Source organism: Bos taurus, chromosome 1, assembly GCF_002263795.3.
Source record: "Bos taurus isolate L1 Dominette 01449 registration number 42190680 breed Hereford chromosome 1, ARS-UCD2.0, whole genome shotgun sequence".
In the NCBI taxonomy this organism is placed as follows: domain Eukaryota; kingdom Metazoa; phylum Chordata; class Mammalia; order Artiodactyla; family Bovidae; genus Bos; species Bos taurus.
In genome coordinates, this window is record NC_037328.1 from 142,656,776 (window position 1) to 142,682,463 (window position 25,688).

A 25,688-nucleotide genomic window follows, 5' to 3' on the forward strand; every position below is an offset into this window, starting at 1 on the left:
CAAAGTCAGGTTTTCACAATCGAGATGATCACATATGAAATCTTTCATCTTTTCACAACTTGGATCTTCAATACTTGAGTTACCACTGCTCTTTTATTTATTTATTTTTATTGGAGTACTACTTAATTTCTAACAGGGTGATTTTAATGACACTGAGCTTCCCAGGTGGCAGAGGATGAGAGAGTTGGATAGTATCACCAGCTCAATGGGCATGAACCTGAACAAACTCCAGGAGACAGTGAAGGGCAGGGAAGCCTGGCATGCTGCCGTCTTTGGGGTCACAAAGAGCCACGTATGGCTTAGCAACTGAACAACAGCAACAAATTTTAATGGAGATACATGGGTTTAGACCAAGAAATGATCAAGTGCCATGATGCCATTATAGATTGAAATATGAAGAACTTGACGATTTCTCTTTCTTTTTTCCTACAGAACATTGTTTTTTATTGAAGTATAGTGGATGTACAGTATTATGTTAGTTTCAGGTGTTCAACATAGTGATTCAGCATTTAAATACATTATTAAGTTACTGAACAATCACTGCGGTAGGTCTGGTTACCATTTGTCCCCATATCAACCCGTTACTGTATTTTTGACTATATATATGTGCTGTGTATTACATCCCTGTTGCATATTTATTTTATAACTGAAGTTTGTCCCCCTTAACCTCCTTCACCCACTTCACCCAACCCTCAACCCCTTCCCCTCCGTCGACCACCCAGGTGTTCTCTGTATGTGATAGTCTTTTCCTCCTTGTTCATTTGCTTTGCTTTTTAGATGTCACATGTAAGTGAAATATTTCCTTTATTTTTTTTGTGTTAGTCTTTGTCTAATTTATTTCATGTAGCATGATATTCTCAAGATCCATCCACCTTGTCACCAATGGCAAGATCCCGGGGGTTTTTTTATGGCTGAATAATGTTCCATTGTTGGAGAAGGCAATGGCACCCCACTCCAGTACTCTTGCCTGGCAAATCCCATGGACGGAGGAGCCTGGTAGGCTGCAGTCCATGGGGTCGCTAGGAGTTGGACACGACTGAGTGACTTCACTTTCACTTTTCACTTTCATGCATTGGAGAAGGAAATGGCAACCCACTCCAGTGTTCTTGCCTGGAGAATCCCAGGGACGGGGGAGCCTGGCGGGCTGCCGTCTATGGGGTCGCACAGAGTCAGACACGACTGAAGCGACTGAGCAGCAGCAGCAGCAGCAATGTTCCATTGTATGTGTATGCCCCATCTTCTTTATCCATTCATCTGCTGATGGACACTTCCATATCTTGGCTACTATAAACAAGGCTGCTATGAACACTGGGGTGCATGTATCTTTTCTGAGTAGTGTTTTTTTTCAGACATATATCCAGAAGTGGAATTGCTAGATTAAATAGTCGCTCTATTTTTAGTTTACTGAGGAACCTCCAGACTGTTTCTCATAGTGGCTGCACCAGCTTGCATTCCTACCAATGGTGCACAAGGATTCCACATTCTCACTGACATTTGTTATTTGTGTTCTTTTTGATAATAGCCCTTCTGACAAGAATGGTTTTGATTTGCATTTTCCTGGTGATTATTGATGCTGAACATCTTTTCATGTGTTTGCCAACCATTGGTATGTCTTCTTTGGAAAAAAATGTCTATTCAGATCCTCTGCCCATTTTTTAAATTGGATTGTTTGCATTTTCTTGCTATTGAGTTGTATGAGTTCTTTGTATACTTTGGATATTAAACTTCTATTGGTTATATCATTTGCAAATACCTTCTTGCATTCAGTAGGCAGCCTTTTCATTTTATTGATGCTTTCCTTAGCTGTGCAAAATGCTTTTTAGTAAGATTTATTTTTGCTTTTCTGAGGAGACAGGTTAAAAAAATGATACTAATACTAATTTCAAAGAACCTACTGCCCATGTTTTCTTCTGCACATTTTGCAGTTTCAGGCAACGTTCATGTCTTTAAGCCCTGCTGAGCTTGTTTTTGTGTATGGTGTGAAAATAGGCCAATTTCGTTCTTTTGCATTAGCTAAAGAGATTGTCCATTCCCCCACTGTATATTCTTGCCTCCTTTTTGTAGATTAATTGCCCATATAAACGCGGGTTTACTTCATTCTGTTCCATTGATGTCTACGTTTTCATGCCAGTACCGTACTGTTTTGAGGACTGAAACTTTGTATTTGATATCAGGAGAGTGATACCTCCAGCTTTGTTGCTCTTTCTCAAGATGCTTTTGTGAGCTACCATTACTTTCAAAGACAGCTGGGCAGAAACACTCAAAATAAAAATGGTCTTGTCGCTTTCTGACATGCAGAGAGATCTGTGCAGGAACTCTGATGCAGTGAAGTGCATCCTAGCAGTTTACCTGAGCTCCCCCTCCATATCTTCCTCCACCCTGCTCTAACACATGGCCCAGGAGGCTCCCTGGAGCTGGCCCTTCCCCAGGCACCCGGACCCATCTCTGATCTCCTTGGAACTCACCCATCTTTCCCACGGTTGCCTCAGGGCAAAGCAACAGATTCATACTCCAACAAAGTCACTTGTGATAAAGCACCCCTGGACAATGATTACTTACCAAGGAATCTTCCTCTGTTACGCATGTGTTATGGGGACTTCAGAGGATGGGTGGGTACCAGGAGGGGCCTCTAACCTGTAGCTGTGCAGGAGATTTAACAGGCCCATATGGAGAGGTAGAGAAGCCCTAGTGTCTTAATGACATGAAACTGTCTAGTTGGCCTTCGGTAACATTGTATGGGAGTTAGGTGGTCCTGACTTATTCCTTTCTTTTCTTACTCTGCTTCTGACTACTTTGATGTAATAGGGGATGATTCTGATCTCCCAATAAATCCGTTCCAACAGATCAAAGGAATTGAGCCTCTTGAATCAAGCTTACATGAACAATCAAGATTCATTCAATAAACTCCGAGTGATGAACTTGCTATGAAAGTCTATGTCCTTCAGAAGCAAGAGATAATGATACATCGAGGACCAATGACTACAAAACTATAATCACCTATAAGTTCCCACGTGTCAAAGGAGATCCTGGTACAAAAAATCGGTTTGGTTCTGGTACCTGGATGAAAGGTGTGGACAGCTGTGTCTACACTGAGAGCACTCCTGTAGGTCCTGGCTGCATATCTTTGCTGAGGGGCTTTGCAAGGGAGGAAACCAGATGGAAAAGTGGGAAAAGGTAGTGCTTAGGAGGTGTTCCTGCTTCTGTTCTTGGGAAGATCAGCAAGGAGGTTCAGGATCATTTTATTCTGATGCCCCTCTGGCTCGTCAGAGATCATAGAGGAAAATTGTTCTAGATGTGGAGGAATGAAAAGATGCTCCTTCATTCAGCTCTGCTGTTAGAATCTATGGAAGGATAGGAATATCCCCATCTTGGCAGGAACTCATGGTGGTAACTTGCCTTTAACTTGTCAAGTTTTCAGGTCCCTCTAGAAATGAAAACATACGTATTACCTTTTTCATCATGTCAAGTCATCTCTCCAATATTAAGATAAAGCATGAGTGAATGCTTGCCCAGTCGTGTCTGACTCTTTTCGACCCCATGAACTGTGGCCTGCCAGGGTCCATGGGATTTCTCAGGCAAAAATACCACAATGGGTTACCATTTCCTCCTCCAGGGGATCTTCCCCACCCACAGGTTGAACACACATCTCCTTGTGTCTCCTGCATTGCAGAGGATTCTTTACTGCTTGAGCCACTGGGGAAGCCCAAGATCAAATGAGTACCAGCATTTTGCCCTGAGGAGGGCATCAGAAGTTCACAATTAATGGGGATAAAATTGGTCTCTGCTCCATGTGGACCCCAGGTAAGTGTGAAATAGTTTCCCTGCCCTGTGCACCTCCAACCAGCCACACCCCACCTTCTCCATCTCCAACCTGAGACTTTTCCACAGTTCCCAGCTCTTAGCATCAGTGTTCCTGTGTCCTGCTCTGAGTTGTAACAATGATTCGAGCTCCCAGTAGGGAGAGAAAACTAGTGGATGAAAAATGGTGCAGTAACCTTTAGCATCAGAGAAAAAAGATGGGCTGATTCCCCTCGAGGTATGTGAGCTACTGGAAGGCCCTCCCACTGATGCTCAGAAGAAACAACTAAAACGGCAGGCCTGCTGGAAAGCTCTCGTGGAGGGAAGCATCTTCTGGGTTGTCCCCTGAGACATTTGAGGGGACGTGACTCACAGAGGCCTTCAGGGCCCGGGGCAGCCCTGGTTGATATGCTCCCCAGGCCTCAGGAGAGCCATCCACCTGCCCAGAAGAGCCTGCTCCTCCAGTTCTGGGGGGAAGGGGAGCCCTTTCTGACCATCCCACTTCCCCCAGCACGCCCTGGAGCCTCCTGCATCTGAACCACCAGATGCCTGATGAGAACCTCTGGAACGGGTGCTGGGACCCTCAGTGCTAGCAAGCAGCTGAGGGAGGTGCTCTGTACCCCAGGTTGGAACTCATCACTGTGCTGTGCGGCGAGTGTGGGGGTGGGCTCTCGGAGCTGGGCAGACTCAGGCTCTGCCCCTCATTAGCCTGGGTGGGGGCTTATGAGGATCCATCACCTGTAATATGGAGATGATCCCAGGGGCCAATAGCCAGGGCAGTGCTGAGGGAAATGGGCTGAGATATTAGGACACCTCCCTTCAGAAGCTCCCACAGTGATTTTGGAACCCTGCGCCTGACCTGCACTCCGCCCAGCTCAGGACTGAGCCAGGCTTCTTCAACCTGCTGCTGTGACAAGCCTCGTCACACAGACCCTCTGACCCCGCGAGCACCCTCATGGGGGTGCACCTCTGAGGCTCCCTGGGTGAATGGGAAGAGTCCTCTGCCCCACCCTTGTCCACTTGGCTCTCAGCCCACGTGACCCTCCCACTCCCCACCCACAGGTCCCTCCTCCCCCATCCCCCACATGGCTCTCAACCCCTTTAGTCCTGTTCACAGGCTGTCTGCAGCCACTGCAGTGAGGAGGCTGCGTTTTCAAATGTCTGTTTTCTGAGGGAGTGATGGGTTTCGGCTGAATTTTGTGCTGAAGAGTACCGCATGGCCCTCAGCACTGGGCCAGGCAGCAAGCTAACAGCCAAAGCACCCCAGCAGGTTCCCCCGCAGCCTGTCTGCTGCCCAGCAGTGGGCTGATAGCACACAGCTACACAACAGCAGGGCTGGAATTCTAACCAGGCCCAGGCCCAGGGCCTCAGCCCTGCCCTCCTGATGTAAGGCAAATATTCAAGGAAGAAGGAGTGGAAATTGACATCAAGGCACTTGAGCAGTTTGGTGCCGTCTTAGCCAGCTGCTTTAAATGAAAAGAAAGTGAAGGTCACTCAGTCATGTCTGACTGTTTGAGACCCCATGGACTATACAGTCCATGGAATTCTCCAGGTTAGAATACTGGAGTGGGTAGCCTTTCCCTTCTCCAGGGGATCTTCCCAACCCAGGAATTGAACCAGGGTCTCCTGCATTGCAGGTGGATTCTTTACCAACTGAGCTATCAGAGAGCATTTTAAAAGGTCTTGATCCCCCAGGACAGAAAGTAGATTACTGGCTGCCAGAGGACGAGATCCTGGCAACACAGAGTGACTGCTTCATGGAGTCTCATTTCCAGGAAATGAAAATGTTCTGGGTACAGGTCAGGCAGCAGCAACACAACATCCTTCATGGGCTGAATGCTGCCAGATTTGCACTTTAGGATGGTCAGCTTCACATTGCGTATATTTTGCCTCAATCAACAACAACAAAAAACCCCCAGCAAAACCAAAAACCAAAGTTCTTTAAAAGTGGTCCAAGGCCTGATATGGGGCTCAGCCTGGCAATCGAGTAGGTAAACGTTGGCTGAATGCCCATAGGGTGGAAGGCCAGGCTGAGGTTTCTGCTGCTAGGGAGGGTGTCACCCCATGTTTGCTAAGCCATTGCGGTAGGACCTGGAGTCAGCTGGGCATTTTCTGTCCCTGGATGCTCTGTTCTTCCTCCCTCCATCTCCAGGGCTCTTCCTGCCCACCCTTGTCCTGCTAAGCCAACCTCACTGACCTGTCTCCCTCCTCCCACCCCCACTGTAGGGAGGCCCCCAAGGCACAGAGCCACCCAGACCCCTCCTGATTCCAGATGCTCCGTCCCATCCTGGTTTCCCCAAAGTCAAACTCCCCAGTGGGCACTGAGGGCTTCCAGTCCAGACCACTCCCACCTGTCTCCATGCCTGCACGTGCCCACCTGACTGGTCTCCACCCCCAGAGCTGGTCCTCAGTCGCCCCTCCTGTTTCCCCAGTTGGCAGAAGTACATGATCCTCCATGTCCCAGCCACACTCGCCCTGTGTATGTCCAGCCCACCAGGCCCACCCTGCCAGGGCCTTGCTCGTGGGGTTAGCCGTGCCTAGTTCACACCCAGGAGCACAAAGTCACTGCTTGACAAATTAATAACTAATTAGTCACCTCCTGGCTCCAGATAGCAGGACTGGGGGCCCACAGAAAGGATGCTAGAGCTAGAATGATAGGCTCCGACATGAGCTGCAGGGGGCTTGGGGGCTGCACCCACCTCCATCTGCTCGTGAATCCAGTCCAGGAAGGAAGTGATGCGTGTGTAGACTCCAGGCTTGTTCACCTCGGCACAGCCGATGCCAAAGCTGGTGGCTCCCACCAGCTTCCACACCCTCCGCTCCTGACATACCAGGGGACCCCCGCTGTCTCCCTGGATGGCAAGGAAAGAGCAAAGGCAAGGGCACGAACAGACATTGCCACCATGTGTCACCTGTCCTGATGACAGGACCCTGCTTCACTGTATCACAAAATACAGCACGTGGATGGAGCTGCATCCACCACCTCCCCCACTGCCCTTCTGGAACTGATTTGCCCTCCTGAGGGTGAGGTCCTCGTCCTTTGGGGATGGTCCCCCTCCAGCTGTCTCCCTGCCAGGGCTCAGAGTCCTGAACCCACAAAGTCAAGGCAGCACGGGGAGCAGAGGGGTGCTTTCAGAGGGAGGATCTGCCTGGCCAGGGGCTTCAGCTGAACCAGGCAGTGTTGGAGTCTCGTCCACTGTGGCTGTGCAGGCTAGATTCACAGGTTTCCCCTGCCCTCTGCCCTTTTGGACCCCCTGGAAACTCTGAGACCCTCCTCGCCACCTCCGCCCAGCACCCAGGCAGAGGGGAGCGTTGAGTAAACACGGGCCTGGCCAGACAGGAAAGGGAACAATATCTTGAGCAAACTTCTTCCCACACCCTGTAAATTTGCTTTTCAGTCGGTCATAGGGACGTGCTGACGGTAGTCTGTCCTGAGGGCTGGGTCACCTTGCCCACGGCGTGGCCCCCAGACGTCACTGGGTGCCCCTACCTGGCAGCTGTCCACACCACCCTTCAGGTAGCCAGCGCAGAGCATGGATGGGGAGATGATGCCACCGTACACATCCCTGTGGTTGCAGACCTTGTTGGAGATGAGAGGCACGGCCGCATGGTTGAGGACCGGGGAGGCATCACCTGGGTCAGAGCAAGGGGATGGGGGGGTCTGTGCAGTGAGGGGGCCCCACCAGGGGCTCAGATGACTGCCTGGGGGTGGGGCAGCCTGACAGTAGACAGCCTTAGAGCTCTGTCCCCTAGTGGGTGGGCTGGGGGAGACCCTGCTTCATCCCACAGCCACTCATTTCCCTAAGGTCGCCAGTGTGGGAAGATGGGGCAACCACAGCCAGCAGGTACCCCTCCCCCAGGGCCCATCCTAGACCAAGCACTCGACTACACCAGCCCATTTAGTTCCCTGAACCCAGGTAACAGAAGGAAACTGAGGCTCGTGAGGTCCCACACACAGCCTTGGGGTAGAGCCTGGGGGTGGTCAGCAGAAACGTGTCCTCCAGGCCCCAACCCTCCAACCTGGGGCCCTGCCACCTTCTGTGGCAGAAGGGCCTTTGCGGATGTGATAAGACCTTGAGATGGGGACACCTGGGTGGGTGGACCTTAAATGTAATCCCAAGGGTCCTTCGAAGGGCTAGAGAAGGAGATGTGATGATGGAAGAAGCAGAAGTCAGAGAGGAGAGAGAGACTGGGGGACACCGTGCTGCTGGCGGCAAAGGGGGAGGAGGAGCAGGAGCAAGAGATGTGGGGGCCCCAGAGGCTAGAAAGAGGGGCACAGATCTTCCCCCAGAGCCTCGGGGAGGATGGCAGCCCCCACCCAGACACATTGATTTACAACTTCGAACGCCATAACTGTGAGGTGGTCCAGAGAGTTGCTTTAAGCCTCTAAGTTTGGGGTCATGTGTTGCAGCAGCGACCAGAAAGTAACAACATATCTGCAGTGGTTCAGCCTCACCCTCCTCACCCAGAGGGACGGACCCCCTCTAACTCCACGTGTTTGTAGACTGTGACCTTCACATCTTATGGGCTCACCACAGGGTACACCCCGCCTCTCCCTCCTCTCAGGTCTCAGCGTCCGACTGAGGGTTTGTGCTCCCTCCTGACCATGACATGTCAGCGGGATGTTACACTGGGACACCAATAGGGAGCAGGCACCCGGGCCTCTTGGTTCTGGGCACACTGGATGCAGAATCTGGATCTCAGACCACTGACCTCCATCCTCTGTGGCCCCCCAGCCTGATGTCCAGCACAATTTTCCATCAGGAAAGTTCTCTTCGGAGTTGGGCAAACAGACTGGTTGGGTCATCTCTGTTTGGAGAGGAAACAAGAGAGCTTAGGCCAAGGAAGCTGCCGTCTGAGAAAGCCGCCACTTGGTGTCTGCCTCTCGGGGCTGGCGGTGGGGGTGTCTCCCAGAAAAAGGTCAGGTCCCTGGTCATGTGCTCAGATTGGGGACCTCTCCCCCACCAGAGCCCTAAAACAACCCTAGACCATGGCAACATGGGTGAGTCTAGACCACAGGTCAACCGTAGACCATGGCAACATGAGAGTAAATCTAAACCAGAGGTCAACTCAACCCAAGACCAAGGCAACACGGATGAGTCTGGACCACAGGTCAACTCAACCCAAGACCAAGGTAACATGGGTGAGTTTAGACCACAGGTCAACCATAGACCATGGCAACGTGAGTGAGTCTAGACCAGAGGTCAACATATTTTCTGTAAAGAGGAAAATAGTATACATTTTAGGCTTTGTAAGCCATGTGGTCTCCATTTCAACCCTTACCTCTGCCATTGTAGCGTTAAAGCAGCCACAGGCAGTGGTGAACAGGGTGGGCCATGTGTCAATAAAACTTTATTTAAAAGGAGGCAGAAGGTCCAATTCAACCCATGGGCCCTAGTCTGCCCACTCCTGGTCTAGACTGTGGGCACACTGCTTTATGGAACATCGCTCTGTGAATCTTCCCATCCCTCCTGACACATCTGGAGGCAATGAGCCTGCCTGTCCATGGGGGCTGTATCACATAAGCCCTCCACCAGAAGCTGTCACAGGTCCTTCACATGACCACATTCTGAGATACGAACTAAGCTTTCCAGGTAGGACAAAAATGGAAAGGTGGAGAAAGGACAAGGGCACTCATTTTCAGTTTTATCAAAGTGCAAGTGTTGGCACCTCATTTTTTTATAACCAAGGATCATTAATCATAATTAGCAAAGGAACACCACCATTACAACTTCTCTTTGTTTTTCTAGAAATATTTGTCTCAGAGTGTGACGCATAGAGAATTCTGTGTGCTGTGTGATAAATGCGTTGATGACTCTACAGGCTCCAACCTACTGTTGGTCCTGAGCCAGGTTTCTGCTCCAGCAAGGGCCATGTTTGTTATACTCTACCTGATCTCCAAGCTGCTCTAGTCCTTGGGAAGAAGAAGGGGGCTTTTCCTGATTTAGGCAGAGGCTCATGTGCTCTGTCATAATGGCAAACAGCTGGAGAATTCTGTCCTGGGTGACTTTTCTGGTGTTTTTGAAACCTCCAATCATTAGGACTTGACATTTCCATGGGTAAACAGAGCTGCTGGACTCAGCAGCTGGTTGTGAGAGAATATTTCTGAGTATTTCCAGGAGTTGGAGATGCCCAGTATCTTCCAGTTTATACAGAAAGGGCCACAGAGAAGATCCCACCCCAGCCAGCTGGCCAGCCTGGGAGGCCTTCCCTTCCTCAGCCAAGGTCAAGATACCAGGCTTGTGTGTGGCACTGGCAGAGCACCTCACCAAAATAAGCACCAAACAAGGAAAAGTTCTTTGTCCCCAGGGACCTAAGACCCCCTTCTACCACCCACAGGTACCAGGTGGCCTGGTCTGGGGAAACCCCTTTAATCTCCAAGAGGCACTAACTGAAAGAAAGTAGCTCAGGTGAGACCTCAGTGGCCCCAGGCAAACCAAGTTGGCCAAACTAGAGCCACAGAGCCTCTGACGTCAAACAGTCATCAGAACCACAACCCACAAAAGTAGACCAAGACCTCACAGTAAACTTGAACAGGGTGACCGTCTGTTAAAACTGAAGATGTCTGTCTCCTAACATGCTGGCCCAAATGCCCAGGATGTGATTAAAAATTTCTCCTCATACCAAGAACCAGGAAAATCACAAGTTTAATGCAAAGAGACGATCAGCTGAGAACAATCAACACAGAAATGAATCTGGACATAGGACTAGACATTGGAATTACCTAGTGGAAATTGTAAGGCAGCCTTCATCAACATGCTTCAACAGGCAATTCAGATTCTCCTGAAACAATGATAGCAGGAAAAAGACAGATCCCGGACGTACCATTGAAAGTGACAGGCCCGGCCAGCTTCATGAGGGCGATGTCATTGCCCAATCTCTTCGGCTTGTACTTGCTGTGGTAGATGATTTTTTCCACCAGATGGGAGGGGGCTGGACTGTCTAGCAGGGAAACAAGGCCCACCTGGATGGTCCAGGACTTGGGGAGGTAGAGACTGAAATGAGACAGCCCCAAGCACTTTCACCCACAGATCACAAGTCTCCCGAGAGCCAGTGCTAAGGAGGTGGCAGGAGGTGCCCGCACAAGCCCTGCAGAAGCGCAGATCCACCCGTGTGTCCCCTAGACAGGCCTTGATCTCTGCACCTCTGGGCATTTGAGAAATGAGCTCATCTTTCCATAATGGCCCATTCTCCATCAGAAATCGAAATAGAGGCAGGTGGAAATAACACGGACACTTGCTACTGTGTTTGGAAGTATTTTCTGTGGTTTTCTTCCACGCCAAACCCCCTAACAGAGATTGCTCTGGGGAGACCCCGCCCACCCCGCACCCCTCTCTCTCTCAGTCACAACATGGTCCATGGGAATGAGCTACGAGGAGGTCTAGGGGATTTGCATTGCTGGGTTTCCTAAACATGAGAGTTTCCTTCCCCTCTTTCTATCTTTTCTGTAAGAGCTGAAGGTCCTTAAAATGATCCTGGAGTCACCAATCCCACCTAGCTGACGGAGCTGAATCCACAGTGAGGATGGTCTGTGGACATGACCTTGTGACGATATGGTCTGTTTCACGCTTTCTTGACCTGCCTTGCTGCTGACCACCCAAATCAGCCTTGTCCCCATGTGGCCTGTACTGGACGGGGGTCTGTGGGAGATGAGAATGCCCCCCACCAGGAGGTCAGGAGAACTCACTCATAAACACAGTGGGCAGCTGTGACAACCCACAGTGGGGTGATGACGGACCCTCCGCACAAGTGGTAGCCCTGGAACTGCAGGCTGGCCTGCCAGGGCCACTGAGCCAGCGAGGATGTGTTTCCACCCACGATGCGGGGGCTGGAGCCCGTCCTCAGACCGCAGGCTGCAGAGGGAGAGGGAGCGGTGGGGCGGGTGCCTCAGGGGAGGGGAGGGGGCAGGTTGCCTGAGACGGGGGATGGGTAGGGTGCTGTGGGGTGCAGTGGGCACAGCCCATTGGAGCAAAGAGCTCGGAGCTAGCATCGACCTCCCCATGACACTCATGTCCCCAGGATGGTGACAGCGCTCCAGGAGCCGGGGAGCCTCATGAATGCAGGGGCTGACTTCTTCAGCTCCAGCCCTGCAACAAGAGCCCCCTGCCAGGGACAGGGGGCTCCTGCCCAGGCTAGGGCTGAGGGGTTGGACAGAGCAGGCTGTGCCCACTTTCTGGTGGGGGGAGGGGAAGGGTGAGTCAGGCTGTTGCAGTCACCACGGAGCGACAGAACTCTGTGCACTGTGGTCCTGTCTGCTGCTGAGGAGTCTCTCCAGGCTGCCTCCCCTGACCTGGCAGGTGGGGTCACAGAGCTCCCACCTGGCACCCAGGAGGAAGGGCCTGATGGCAGAGTGGTCCAAGCAGAGGGGACAGGAGCCTGTGAGCCAGGGCTTCCATCTGTTCCTCTCTGCAGTCCTGCAACTCTCACCTGAGCACTTCAAGGTAACCACGTGGCCCGAGGTACATCCCTCCCTAAAATGGAAAAAGAGTGTGTTTAATGAAACACCCTAGGCCTCAAAGAGTCAGGTACCACTGAAGCGTCTTAGCACTCACACACCCGAGGCCTGGGAACCAAACACTTTTTTTTTAACTTAAATCTTGGGTTAAAATAAATAAATAAATAAACTCTATTCCCCCACTCTTGAATACAGATTTCAATTTTTAGTCTATTAAAAAACAACCAAGTCATTAACAACCGGTGACCACAGTGAAGTATGGTGTATGTGTGACCACTGTTGAGTATTTCCAGGCTTTGTATAGCTAACGATAAGAGACATATAAAGAGCTATATTAGATAAACATATACTGGTATCATTTGCTTGTCCATTTTACCCCGATGTACTTCACTGGCCCCTGCGGGACACAGAATGTCCATGGGATGGTGTGACAGGCTCCTCTGGCACCAAATCCTTGCAGCCGGGGACACACGCATGTCAGACAGGAAAACCCACCCTGCGAACCCTCTGTAAATTCCTGCCTCTAGAGCCCAGGCCTGTCATTCAATCATGCAAGAAAAAGCTGATGTCACCAGCCCAGGGTTTTAGGACCCAAGAAATGAACTGTCCCTGAAAACTGCATGTGGGTCCAGGGGGGCGATTGTCAACTCCACGACGGCAGGCTGAAGACTATTGTTTCCTGGAGCAAAGGGTATACTCCTCTTGGGGTTTGGTCCAAGAAATCAGGAAGAGTATGGAATGTGGGTTCAGAAAGCCTGTGGACCTCCTTGCACAGGCAGGTGACCCCTCTAAGCTTCAGGCGCCTGTCATTTATGGATACCTCATTTCACCTTCCTTAGAGATCTCCTGGAGAAAGAAATGGCTACCCTCCCCAGTATTCTAGCCTGGGAAATCCCATGGACAGAGGAACCTGGCAGGCTGCAGTCCATGGGGTCGCAAGGAGTCAGACAGGACTGAGCGACTTCACTTTCACTTTTCACTTTCATGCACTGGAGAAGGAAATGGCAACCCACCCTAGTGTTCTTGCCTGGAGAATCCCAGGGATGGGGGAGCCCAGTGGGCTGCCGTCTATGGGGTCGCACAGAGTCGGACACGACTGAAGCGACTTAGCAGCAGCAGCAGCAGCAGCATTTCACCTTCCTTAGAAGATCTCCTGGAGGAGGAAATGGCTACCCTCCCCAGTATTCTAGCCTGGGAAATCCCATGGACAGAGGAACCTGGCAGGCTGCAGTCCACGGGGTCACAAGGAGCCCGACACGACTGAGCGACGGACTGACTGACTGACTTACAAGTTATTTGGAGAAACATTTAATACAAATGGTGAACATTAAAGTACTTTGTAAATAAAGTTACCTTTCTTTCTTAATTCCTTTCTTTCTAATATTTCCCCTCCTTCCTTCCCTGCCTTCTTTTCCTAAACACATCTGCAGTGCCCACTGTGTGCCCAGCCAGTACCGCACTTACCTGCATCAGGTGACCACTTCATCACCCTTCCTCCGTTTCTCTGCTGGGCTGTATCTGCCTGGTTTGGGGTTAAGTTCCTGTACTCCAGCCTGGTGTGTCCACCCTATCTAACCAAACTGGCCAAGCCCTCAACCTGCACTTGGAGAACACAACCTCATGCTCAAACTCAGTGCATGACTAGACAGAGTGGACCCAGCACCAGCTGGCACTAACCTCGTGTACACCGAGTGGTGTAAAGCAGTCACTTTGTCGTCTGGCAAGAGGTGATTGATGGACACGAAGTCCTCTCGAAACTGCTCTTCGAGAGAATCCACTCTGAGGGTGTCTGAACTCACGTAGCTGCAAGCACATTGGAAATGCAGACCTGACCTGAGAAATTCCCTCTGTGCCCCAAATCACCCTGGGCTCAAGCCATAGTGTCAGAGGTATCACACTGTGTGGGGGGGAGGGAAGGTCCTGGTGTGCTCCTAAACCATCAGTGGCTTCCTTCTGCCAACCTAGCAAGGCATTTCAGACCTGGAAGAGTCTGGGACAGCCCCCTCCCTGAAGCCCATTCACCCACCCCTGGCTCCAGGCACATGGGAGAGAGGACTACTTCCTGATGTAGCTAGGTGGACCCCGCCTTGATGCTGCCTAAAGCAAGTCCCAGAAGGGACAGAACATGGAACTCATTGGGGTGTTTTCAGGTGGGCACCAAAATGGGGTTGCTGAGAAACCCAGGTAGGAATGGAAGATTTTCCCAGGCTGCCCAGTGCTGGTGGGGCTCCCGTTACAGAGAGATGGGCAGTAGACAGAGCGCTTTGTGGGGCTCCAGGACAAGTCAATGTTTGAAGGGCCAATGGAGAATGATGAAGAGGACATAATTTTTTTCAGACCAGGTGTTGGAAGAGTTATGACATAGCAGGACGTGGAACAAGCAAAAGACAAAGTTGCTGAGTTGCTTCACTCTTGAACTCACCAACTTATCACACAGGACTTCATCAGGTCGCTGTAAATGCAGAGGGGTGGGGCAGGCGGCAGGCACGGGATGCAAAGTCCAGCCGGGTTTGGTTTGGAGGAAAATGTAATCAAGGCCGTGGCACTGACCCTCCCAGCCTCCCCAGGTATTGCTCAACCCACTGATACAGCAGGTGCCAGGTGAAAGAGCCAGTCGTCACCGAGATGGAGGTCCCAGTGCAGGTGGACTGGGCTACAGGTGGGGCAGTAGGGATGACGCAAAGGGATCCCAAAGGCTGCTACTGGAATCCCACAAATCGTCAAAGTCTCAGTGGTAACAATAGCCATGACCGAGTCTTACAGGGTGTCCCTGTGGTCCAGGCTGGCTCTGAAGCACTCAGATACTTGAGCCTCACAGCGACCCTCTAAAGCGGGTACTATTATTAGCCTTAATTCTGAGGCCCAGTCACATGACAGGGCTGCGCGTGCACTGGGATTTGGACCCAGGCAATCTGAGTTGTCTGGAGAAGGAAACGGCAACCCACTCCAGCGTTCTTGCCTGGAGAATCCCAGGGATGGCGGAGCCTGGTGGGCTGCCGTCTATGGGGTCGCACAGAGTCGGACACGACTGAAGCGACTTAGCAGCAGCAGCAGCAATCTGAGTTGTCAGTCCATCTTTTCTTTTTACCACAGACCTCTGACACAGATGCTGTAGTACACAGGGATCAAAGGAGGGCTTTCAATAGAGAAGTAGAATAAACAAGAATGGATACAGAATAAATCTTAAAACTGGAGCAAGAGATAGGGAAGCAAAGAGTAAGTTTAGAGGGAAGAAAAAAGGACACTGCTGAGGTGATAGCCCAGAATCTCGCATCCACTGGACTTACCCTGAGAGGGAGCAGGGAATGACCATCCCGGCAGATGGGGAGGCGTGAGCAAAGGAATGAGGGGGCCAGGAAGTGTTGGAGCCAGGGAGGGGGGTCACTGGGCCCTTCTGCTTGATGGAGAGGAGGTCAAGGATTCCAGAAGGGGAAATATTCCAAGAGGGAGAGGCAGGGGAGGCAGAAGGGAAGAGGAAGGGACGCCCCCTAGTGAGGCCAAGAAACCACCTACCCAGGAGCAGAAATGTCCAAGGGAAGCTTTCAGCTGTGAGCCATGGTGGTGCGGCTTGTGTGTATATCTGGGTAATTGGTGCGAGTGTGTGTGTGTGTGTGTGTGTGTGAGAGAGAGAGATACGGTGTTGCGTGATGTGATATATGCATGGTGTGTAGTCTGTGAGTATGGTGTGTTTGCAGTGTGTGTGTGGTGTGTGTAGTGTGTAAGAATTGCATGGTGTGTTTGCAGTGTGTATGTATGTATGTGTGTGTGTGGCGTGCAAGCTTCCTCCAAGTCTACGAGGAGTTGAGCCTGTGTCATTTCTGAGGGCAATTGTGGGAGTGATTTGCTATCGTCATGGGCCTAGAAGTGCAGCTGATTCCTGAATTCAGGTCATTGCTGGAGAAGAGGAGGCGGGTCTCAGGGATACAGGCTGGAGGGCAGGTTTCACCGGTTTGGGAGGAAGGACCTAAGAATACGATACTTCACATTTTGCAAGTCCAGGGTCCCTGGATTCAGAGCACTGAGGTTTTGATGCCCATTTCCTTGGGTATAAACAGGGATGTTCACGTTCTGTGGGTAGTATGAGCACTCAGAGCCCGCATGCTTTTAATCCTGAGAATCCGGAGCAAAGGGGAGCAAGAGAAATGTCCTGGGCAGCTGCTTGGGAGTCTAAAGGAAGAAGCCAGGAGAGGAGAGGGGCTGCATCAGGGCTAAAATATGTCGACCCAGTGCGAAAAGTCACATGGGCAACACAGACGGCTGAAATGCAGAGATTTTACTACAAGAGTTCTTTTTCCTAGTTAGTGCTAAACAATTGTTTTAAATGATTAGACTTCCATTAAATTACTGACTTCTCAAACTTAACTCTCTGGGGTTCCTTGGGAAGTGGGACCAAGCAGGGTGGTGACTGGAAGCTTCCCTGCAACTGTGGTCAGAGGAACCGGGGGTTCGGTCTTCAGCTCTGAAGCTCTTTACTGAATGCTTGCACCTAGGATCCTCGCCTGAGATGCCTCCAAACATGCCATGCCCCTTTGTGTGTCAGGACCTTGGTTTGCGCATGCACCGGTGATGTCAGACATCGTGAGGTTGCCATGAGGATATTGAGGTGCCCTGTGGGTGCTCAGATAAACAGCAGCTGTCTGCCCACCTCGTGACCGCTGCTTGTGTCCAGCCTACCGCTGGATGCTCTGAATTACCTTGGAAACCCAAGCTGGGCACAGGCGACAGTCGCATGGTGACTCTTCCAGTCCTCCGCGCACACGGTCCTCCAGGTGGCAGCCGTGAACACCTGGAGCACAGCGTTCTGGCCACTCACACGGACTGGCCGGCACACAGGAAGACAGGTTGTTAGTGCCCCGAAGGGCCCTGAGACCCGGCAGAGTTTCTCTGAAGCCAGCCCAGATCCTCCTGTGCTGAGTCTGACCTTCCCCTGACCAGCATCCCACCCCCACAGGGCAGCCACAGTTCTTATCATCTGGACCTGAGTCTCTTCCAATTGCTTAAGGAGTCCCCCCAACTTAATTTAAGGTCCATATAAGGCCCTCCCTTAACACCCAGCCCAGAGTCTCCTGGGGTGAGTGCCAGTTGGGTCCCAGGTCTTGAGAATGGTGTTGCCTTGGACCCATTTCACAGATGAGGAAGGTCAAGGCCGAATTTAACTGAAGTCCTCCTGCTTCTACAGTGAAAAGGCATGACTTTACCACATCGGTACTCATCCTCCCCGTCTCTGCAGTCTGACACCCCGTCGCATCGAGCCGTCAGCTCAATACACTTAAAAGACGACCGGCACTTGTACTTCCCGGAGCAGTCAAAGTGGACTGAGGAAAGGAGAGGGGGTGTCAAGGAAGGGCTGCTTCAGTGTGCCCCACAGACAACCATGCACCTGCCACACAGCCTTGAACTTGCTCCAGAGTCATAAAAGCTGCATTGAAACGGCAGCCCTGCCAGTAACCTGTTCCCCTCAGCCCAGTTTCTCTTCTGGATTCCAGAGGGTGGGGCAGCTGCCCCCGGCTGTGTCTCCCTAAGTGGCGTCAAGCCACAACTCAAGATGAATTTAGACTCTGGAGACTCAAGGTCAACAGAGAAAGTGCATGGCTGCGGCTGACTGGCTGAGCCAGTTGAGCAAGAAGCCCTGAGGGTGGACCCTGGCCTCCAGTCTACCTCCTGTCATCTCTGACCCTGGGTGAGAAATGAGGGAACTGTGGACCCCAATGGCGAGCACGTGGAGAGTTAAACTGATCTGAGAGCTCCTTATTTGAGGAGTAAATGAGAAGTTGTTCCCTATTAGAGACCATTCAAATGATGCACTTTCTCCAAAGCTGCTTGCACCTTATTTGAAACCTGGCTTGGCCCAGCATGAATGGCCTCCTTGTCTCCTCCACCGGCTCCCACCCGCTCCTGCCTGTGGGTTCAGTTTCATCAGCTGCCTTTGGACACATCTAACAAGGCAGGCTCCTTAGTGACAAAGCCTCCAGCATGGCCAAAGGCTCTGACTGGGGCCCTCCAGAGTCCTGCAGGCAAATAAAGCTCAAATCAGCAAACCCAGAGAGTGTTTGCCTCAGGCTGTGCAGTGGCCCTGGGAGGAAAGGGGACCTTATGAGAGTCTAAATGCTTAACAAGTATTTGAGAAGCTACTAAATAATGGATGGTACTCACTGCCCAAACCGATGGCCAGCGCTAATATCAATGCAATTATCCCAATGACGATGATGGGAAAGAACTTCAATGGCAGCAGAGACAGGATCTGGGCAGCCACCTCATCGGCATCTAGAAACCAAAAAGTGGGGAGGGAAGAGCAAAAGGCCATGGCACTACAAATTTGAATGAAAGAAAACAAAATTTAACTATTCCTCCGCCTGTCCTCAATGCAGAGAATGTTCCAGCCGAAGAAAGCTGACTCAGGGGAGTGACGGCCTACCAGGGGCACGTTCTCTAAAATTTGAGCCCTATGCTCCCTGACTCCAACCCAGTTCTATTCATTCTCCACTTGGGGATGATCTGATGGGTTTAACTGTGTCCCCCTGACATGTTGACATGTTTATGCTCAACCCCTCATACCTCAGAATATCATCTTATTTGGACATAGAGTCTTTACAGAGATGATCAAATTAAAACAAGGTCATCAATATGGGCTTTAATTGAAAATGATTGGCATCCTTATAAACAGGGGAAATTCAGACACAGACCAATACACGAAAAGGGAAGATGATGTGAAAAGACACGGGCAGAACGCCAGGTGAAGACGAAAGCAGAGACTGGGGTGACTCATCTATAAGCCAAGGAAGGCATGATTATCAACAACCCCCATAATCTAAGAGGCAAGGAAGGATTTCCCTGCAGGTGTTGGAGGGAGTAATGCCCTGTCATCACCTTGGTTTCAGACTTCTAACCTCCAGATGAGGAGGTAATAGATTTCTGCTGTTTTAAGCCATGGAGTCTGTGGTGTTGGTCGCCCTAGGAAACGAATACAGAGGGGAGGTAGGACCCCACCTCTCCTACAGAAGAGGGCAACATGTAAAATCCAAACAGGGTGCTCTCAGGAGAGGAAGAGCAGGGACTTTTGAAAGGGTCACCAGATGGCATGCAGGTCATTCTCCACCAGTCACGGGTGCAGACACTGATGGCCTTCATTCCAGACCATCTCTTGGAGAGTCCCCCTGCCTGTGCTTGGAAACTCACAACTTGAAGCGAAGAAAGTGAAAGTTGCTCAGTCCTGTCCAACTGTCTGTGACCTCGTGGACTGTAGCCCACCAGGCTCCTCTGTCCATGGGATTCTCCAGGCAAGAATACTGGAGTGGGTAACCATTCCCTTCTCCAAGGGATCTTCCCAACCCAGGGATCAAACTCGCATCTCCTGTATTGAAAATTCTTTACCATCTGAGCCACCAGGGAAGCCCCCTCTGGCAATAAAGACTGTGGTTGTAAAATGATCAGTAGCATTCCAAGTTGTCCAAAACAGAAGAGAATTGGGAAACAAAAATGAGAAGGAGTGAAGAAATAATAGAAAAGGAGAAAAGTGTAAAGAAGAAAAGGGCACGGGGCGGGTGGGGGGAGAGAAGAATGAGGGGACGAGAGAAGCACACTAGGCTTAGTGCCAAGGGTGCAGAGCAGGGTGGAGGAACCACTGGCACGGCCCTTGTTTAGCCTTGGATGGAGGAGCAGGTGGCATGTTCCAGGCTGCACTCTCAGCACCCAGAACAGCAGTGGCCACACTGCAGTCCTCAATAAATGTTAGTAGATTGAAGGGAGGGAGGGAAGAAGGGAGGGATGGGCACATGGATGGACGGATGGATTGTTTCAGGATAATGAAGGCGGTTTTATCTCAGGGTCAGAGACCAGTTCTTTCCAGGATGACCAATTCACTGTCAGCAAAGCAGACTCCTCCCTTCTACCTTCCCTGCCCAGGAGGCCTGCCCCAAACCAGTCAGTCTCCCCACTGAGATGCCCACTCTCCAGTCTCACTTAAAACTCAGCGGGAGCCCTGAATGGCCGCTCATCCTCCTAACTGTTCTGTAGCTAAGAGGGAGATTTAGGAAGTAAGCCCTTACTGTAGATTCAAGTGCAAGTCATTCAGTCGTGTCTGACTCTTTGTGACCCCATGGAATTCTCCAGGCCAGAATACTGGAGTGGGTAGCCTTTCCCTTCTCCAGGGATCTTCCCAACCCAGGGATCGAACCCAGGTTGGCCACATTGCAGGTGGATTCTTTACCAGCTGAGCCACAAGGGAAGCCCAAGAACACTAGAGTGGGTAGCCTATCCCTTCCCCAGGGGATCTTCCCAACCCAGGAATCAAACCAGAGTCTCCTGCATTGCAGGTGGATTCTTTACCAACTAAGCTATCAGGGAAGCCCCAAAGAAAGTGAAAGATGCTCAGTCCTGTCTGACTCTCTGTGATCCCATGGACTAGTTCTTGAGGCCAGATTACTGGAGTGGGTAGCTTTTCCCCTTCTCCAGCAGATCTCCCCAAACCAGGAATCGAACTGGGGTCTCCTGCATTGCAGGAGGATTCTTTACCAACTGAGCTATCAGGGAAGCCCCTGTAGATCCAAAGATTTTCCTTTGGTTAGAACTTTTGTATCAGCTCACGTTTGCCCCTTTACAGCTCCTCAGCCGCATGCCCTGTGGGCCCCGTCCTGGCCCCCCTTCCTCCTTGCTGTCTTTGAGGGCAAGCTTGGAATAAAAAGCAAAAGCATAGTATCTCTCCAAAGAAGGAATGCAAATGACAAACAAGCACAAAAGACCCTTCAATCTCTTCAGAAATAGAAAGAAATAAAAAGCATATTAGACATAATTGTGTATCAACTTTGCAGTGTATTATTATTAGTATTATTCCGGCTGAAGTCCAGGCGAAAAGAAATAGGTCTCCACTTAACAGTCAATAGGAGTATAATTTGTGTAAACTTTTGGAAAGTCAAACTGGAAATATGTATTGGCAAAGAATCCGCCTGCAATGCACAAGACCCTGCTGGAGAAGGAACAGGCTACCCACTCCAGTATTCTTGGGCTTCCCTGGTGGCTCAGCTGGTAAAGAATCCACCTGCAATGCAGCCAGCCTGGTTCGATCCCTCGATTGGGAAGATCCCTGGAGAAGAGAAAGGCTACCCATTCCAGTATTCTGGTCTGGAGAATTCCATGACTGTATAGTTCGTGGGGTCACAAAGAGACACGACTAAGTGACTTTCATTTCGCATTAAAAAGCTTAAAAATGGATAGAATATTTGACCTATTAATTTCACTTCTAGGAATTTATTCTAAAAAGTCATCAGAGATGTACACAAATCTCTACAAACAAGTACACTTAAAGGCATGACCTTGATAATATTGATACATGGACACATGAAAATAGCCTAAGTACCCCCAAAAAGGAGCTGGTGAAATAGCAAGTGGTATAGAAATGCTTAAAATGATAAAGAAGAGGACTCGGCAAACTTTTTTGTGAAGGACCCAATTTAAATGTTTTCAACTTTACGGGCCATATGGGTCCCTCTCACCATTCCTCAACTCTGTAGACAGAAGCCAGACAAAATGTGAATAAATGGATGTCTGTGCTCCAATAAACCTTAATTTATAAAAACAGACGATGGGCCAGATTTGGCCCAGGAGCCATTGTTGGACAACCTTAAAAGGCTATTAATTACTTAATGCCATGGAAATATGAACATGATATTTTTAAGTTTCAAAAAAGCTTCAAAATTTTACAAATAGCATGAGCAGACCTCATTTTATCACTCTTTTCCAGCCAATATTGCAGTTTTCATAAATTGAAGGTTTGTAGCAACAGATAATGGCTAATATTATTTAGAAATAAGTTAACTGTTTAATTAAGCTAAAACTCAAGTTTTAACTAGGTATTATGTACATTGTTTTTATACATAATGCTGTTGCACACTGAATAGACTACAGTAGAGAATAAGTTTGACTTTTACATGTATGGGGAAATCAAAAAAGTAATATGACTCAATTATAATATTTGCTTAATTGGTGAATTAAGTGGTCTGGAACCAAACCCAAAATGTCTCTGGGTTCTCCCTTTATATGTCACTTTCAAAGGGAAACACAGATATGTTGATAGGATAGGAAAAAGGCAAGAAAACCTAAAAAATGATATAGTGTTATCTCTGAGTAAGAGTATAAAATTGTGGGTCATTTCAAAAAATCTTTTTGATTAACTGTATTTTCTAAATTTCTATCATGAACAATGCATTGACTTATTTTAAAAGAAAAGTTTTTAAAAGTTTTTACTCTTTCCTGAAACTAGGAATTAATCACGGAGAAATTTTCAAAAATGAGCAGAAAAGAATATGTAAACTGCTATTGGTTTTCATATGATATATATTATACAGTACTAGCAACAATTATATGTCAAATGATGCCAAATGGCCATGTAGATTATACATCTACTTGATGCAAAGTTGTAATCCTATTTTAAAAAAGGGGGCGGCGTGTTTATAAAACCAAGAAAATACAAGGAACAATACATGTCTCTCTCTGCGCTGTAGATGAGCATGTACTTATAGACAAGGACACAGAGAAAATAAAGAAGATAGAAAACCCAGCTAAATGTTGGTGGCCAGGTGATTGCAGGGCACTTTTTTCTTTAATTTGCACCAATGCTAATTTTTGAAAAGTGTTTAAATTGTGTATCTTTTCCCTTACACACCTCTTCTCCCACCTCACATTCATTTACATCAATTGTCCAAGTGGTTTAGAAGGAATCATATGACAGCCCCCTACACTGTGCTTTCTGGAACCTCAGCAGAGCCCCCACATGTCACTCTGCTTAGCCCCCAGTTCAGTCTTCCTGACCACATCCGGGACCAGGAGCCTCAGATTCCTGTGACAAGTTCTGATAGGTTCTTGCCAAAAGGATCCTAACCAGGTATTAAGGAGCCCACCATTTGCCCAAGCGTTTATGACCCATTTACAAAACCAACTTCCCTTCCTTTAGTTGCTAGAAGCAACTCCGTCACTTGCTGTTGAATTTTAATCTAGGCATCTGACACCTTCAGGGGACCCAGCTTATTTTAAGTTTTCTGGAGGGGCTGGTGACCACTGATTGTCAGGACTTCCTGGAGATCTCAGAGATTTCCTGGCCAGGATCTGACCCCTAACTTCCCAGGAGAAATTGGAGCCTCAATTTCTGAAAACTTCCATCCAGAAAAAAACCAATTGTCTCCAGGGAGTTGTTCAAAGAGGCCTGAACAAAGTGAAGGCCTTTTTAATGCTCCTTCCCTCTGGGATTCTGCAAACCCGAGGAAGTGGCCTGTGGATGTGAGGACTCCTGGGGAGATATTTCTACAAGGGACCTTCAGCCACATGGATCATCCATATCTGGGGGGTGAGGTGGGGGCAGACATCACACCTGGTCCCGCTTACCTGGTACAACAGGACTTATTTTCAAATCGTCAAGGCCGAAAAGTGATCTGAAGGAGAAGGGGGCTTCAGCAGCAGGCGGGTCGTTCTCCCCCATCGTGACTATTTCAGGACCTCGGAGGCCGGGCTCCACCTCCACCTCCACCTCCTTCTCGGGAAAGAGCAGAGAGTACTTGCTTCTCTATTTAAAGTATTCACATCAAAAGAATCTTTGTTGAGAGAAATCTTTGAAATCTGACAATCCACATAAAACGCACTTGGTCCCGATAAATCAAAACTATTTGTCCGGGGAGAATGCATCTTTTTTTTTTTTTTTTCTGAGCCCCAGCAGATAACAGAGAAACGTCGAGAGAGAGCAAAAAACTATGAACATAATTCTTCCAAACATGATTTTCCCAGTTTGCTCAACCAATTTTCAGCTCAATTGAATAGCACGTCGTTAGAGATATGCCGGTTTATAATTTAGAAGTCAGTGTGCCGTAATTTTTCAGAAGATAAATTACTTTCAAACACTTTCCTCCTGTCTTTCATCCCCTATAAACTTGACCTTTTGCCTGCACAGGTGATAACACATACCGTAGTCATAAGTTTTGATACTTACATGATGTCCGTGTCCCTAAAATGCAGACAGCACCAGGGAAGGGACGGTCATCCCCAGTATTTGGAGCTTCCCATAAACACAACCCTTTCCTGGCTCGCACAGGCTTGACCTAATTAAGGATGGGAGTATCCTTGGCCTCTGGGTGCCCAGGCCCCCCTTCCCTCGCAAAGGGAGGAGTGGCTGGGCACTGACCATAGGCTTGCACCAAAGCTACACTGGGGCTCTGTTCCCACCAAAAGAATTCCACTTGTCGCGAAGCTGGACAGGTGAGAAACCTTTGGAAGTCATTTCCAGTAACTCAAAGAAGGATGGAGGGGGCAAGGAAGGGGCCTAATGTTCCCAACGAAATTCCAGCTTACTCTCCCAGGACTCAGGCATGAGTTCCCCAGGAAGCTGCTTCTGCAAAGAGCTAAAACCTAGAACATTCCAACAGTCATATAAACATAGATATGTAGATCACCCATTGTTATTTTCCGTTTACTTGTAACATTTGAAATTCAAAAGGGAGCTATCAAGCCACTTAAACTCTGTCTTCAGAGTTTAAGAGCTACACATGAAAAACGTTTATTTCATTTCCATTGCAAGGGTAGCTTCAAACTGTATCTTAGGAAACTAATCAATTCACACTCAACATTTTTTACTTTGATGCTTGCTGATACATGCTGCTTGCCATCAGCTTATGGCAAATTCCACAGCCCAACTTTAGAACAAGCATAAGAATCAACAGCAAAATGCTTTCTGAAACCGGGAACCTAGGTAAGGGAGTCCCTTCCCAAAGGGCCATGGTTGGGAGGTTTCCATTGAGAAATGTTGAGAAGTCAACTTTTAGAATCACCTTCTCTCCACCCACCCACTTCACTCACCATTTCTGGAGCCGCCATCCTTCAAAGCAGAAATAGCTTCCTTTTTCATTATAAATGCAAGTGCGATGGTAAGCAGGCCGCCAACAGCTTAGTCCAACCGGGAAATATTTCCACGGAGTCACTCAGCCTTGTCGACTCAATCATCGCAGCAAATGACAAGATCGCGGGCCTCTGTGTAACCCTACCTGGCAGCGACTATCAGGTAGCCACTGGGAGTTGACTGCAGAAACCAGGAGGGGAAAGCGTGGCTCACCTTTAATTAGTAAGTGAGCAACCTTTTCAGACACTTTTCATCCGAGAGGCTTTGGGTCATAGGCACCCCTTTTATTTAAAAGAACTGAGAGGTCCTGCCCGATGCTGAGCAAGCTCACCCAGGGGGCAGGGATATGCCTTGGTGGGTGTTTCTAGCCCCCTGCATGCCCTGCATGCCTGAGCCTAGGTTTAGACTTGCAGCCGCTCTGCAGACAAAAAACAAGGGACCCGCGGTCAGCACAGTGCAGACACTTTCTGGCTCCATTCTGCAGGGGCCTCTGCCTCCCAAGAGGCTCCCGCACACAATACAGCTCAACTATGTGTAACCACAGAGCCCTGCTGCTGTGGG

At 49.5% G+C, this 25,688-nt stretch overlaps 1 protein-coding gene across 1 annotated transcript; it reads right to left on the reverse strand.

Moving 5' to 3' along the window:
- Positions 1-3,406: 3,406 nt before the first annotated feature.
- On the reverse strand, positions 3,407-23,720 carry TMPRSS3 (transmembrane serine protease 3). The gene is made up of 12 exons (NM_001192926.1): positions 23,627-23,720; positions 18,407-18,517; positions 17,452-17,568; positions 16,948-17,071; positions 13,931-14,056; positions 12,226-12,269; positions 11,486-11,651; positions 10,624-10,793; positions 8,512-8,607; positions 7,289-7,431; positions 6,498-6,650; positions 3,407-3,424 (listed from the first exon to the last, which is right to left on the reverse strand). Exons 1-12 carry the CDS (start codon positions 23,718-23,720, stop codon positions 3,407-3,409), a joined length of 1,362 nt encoding a protein of 453 aa, NP_001179855.1.
- Between the last annotated feature and the right edge of the window lie 1,968 nt (positions 23,721-25,688).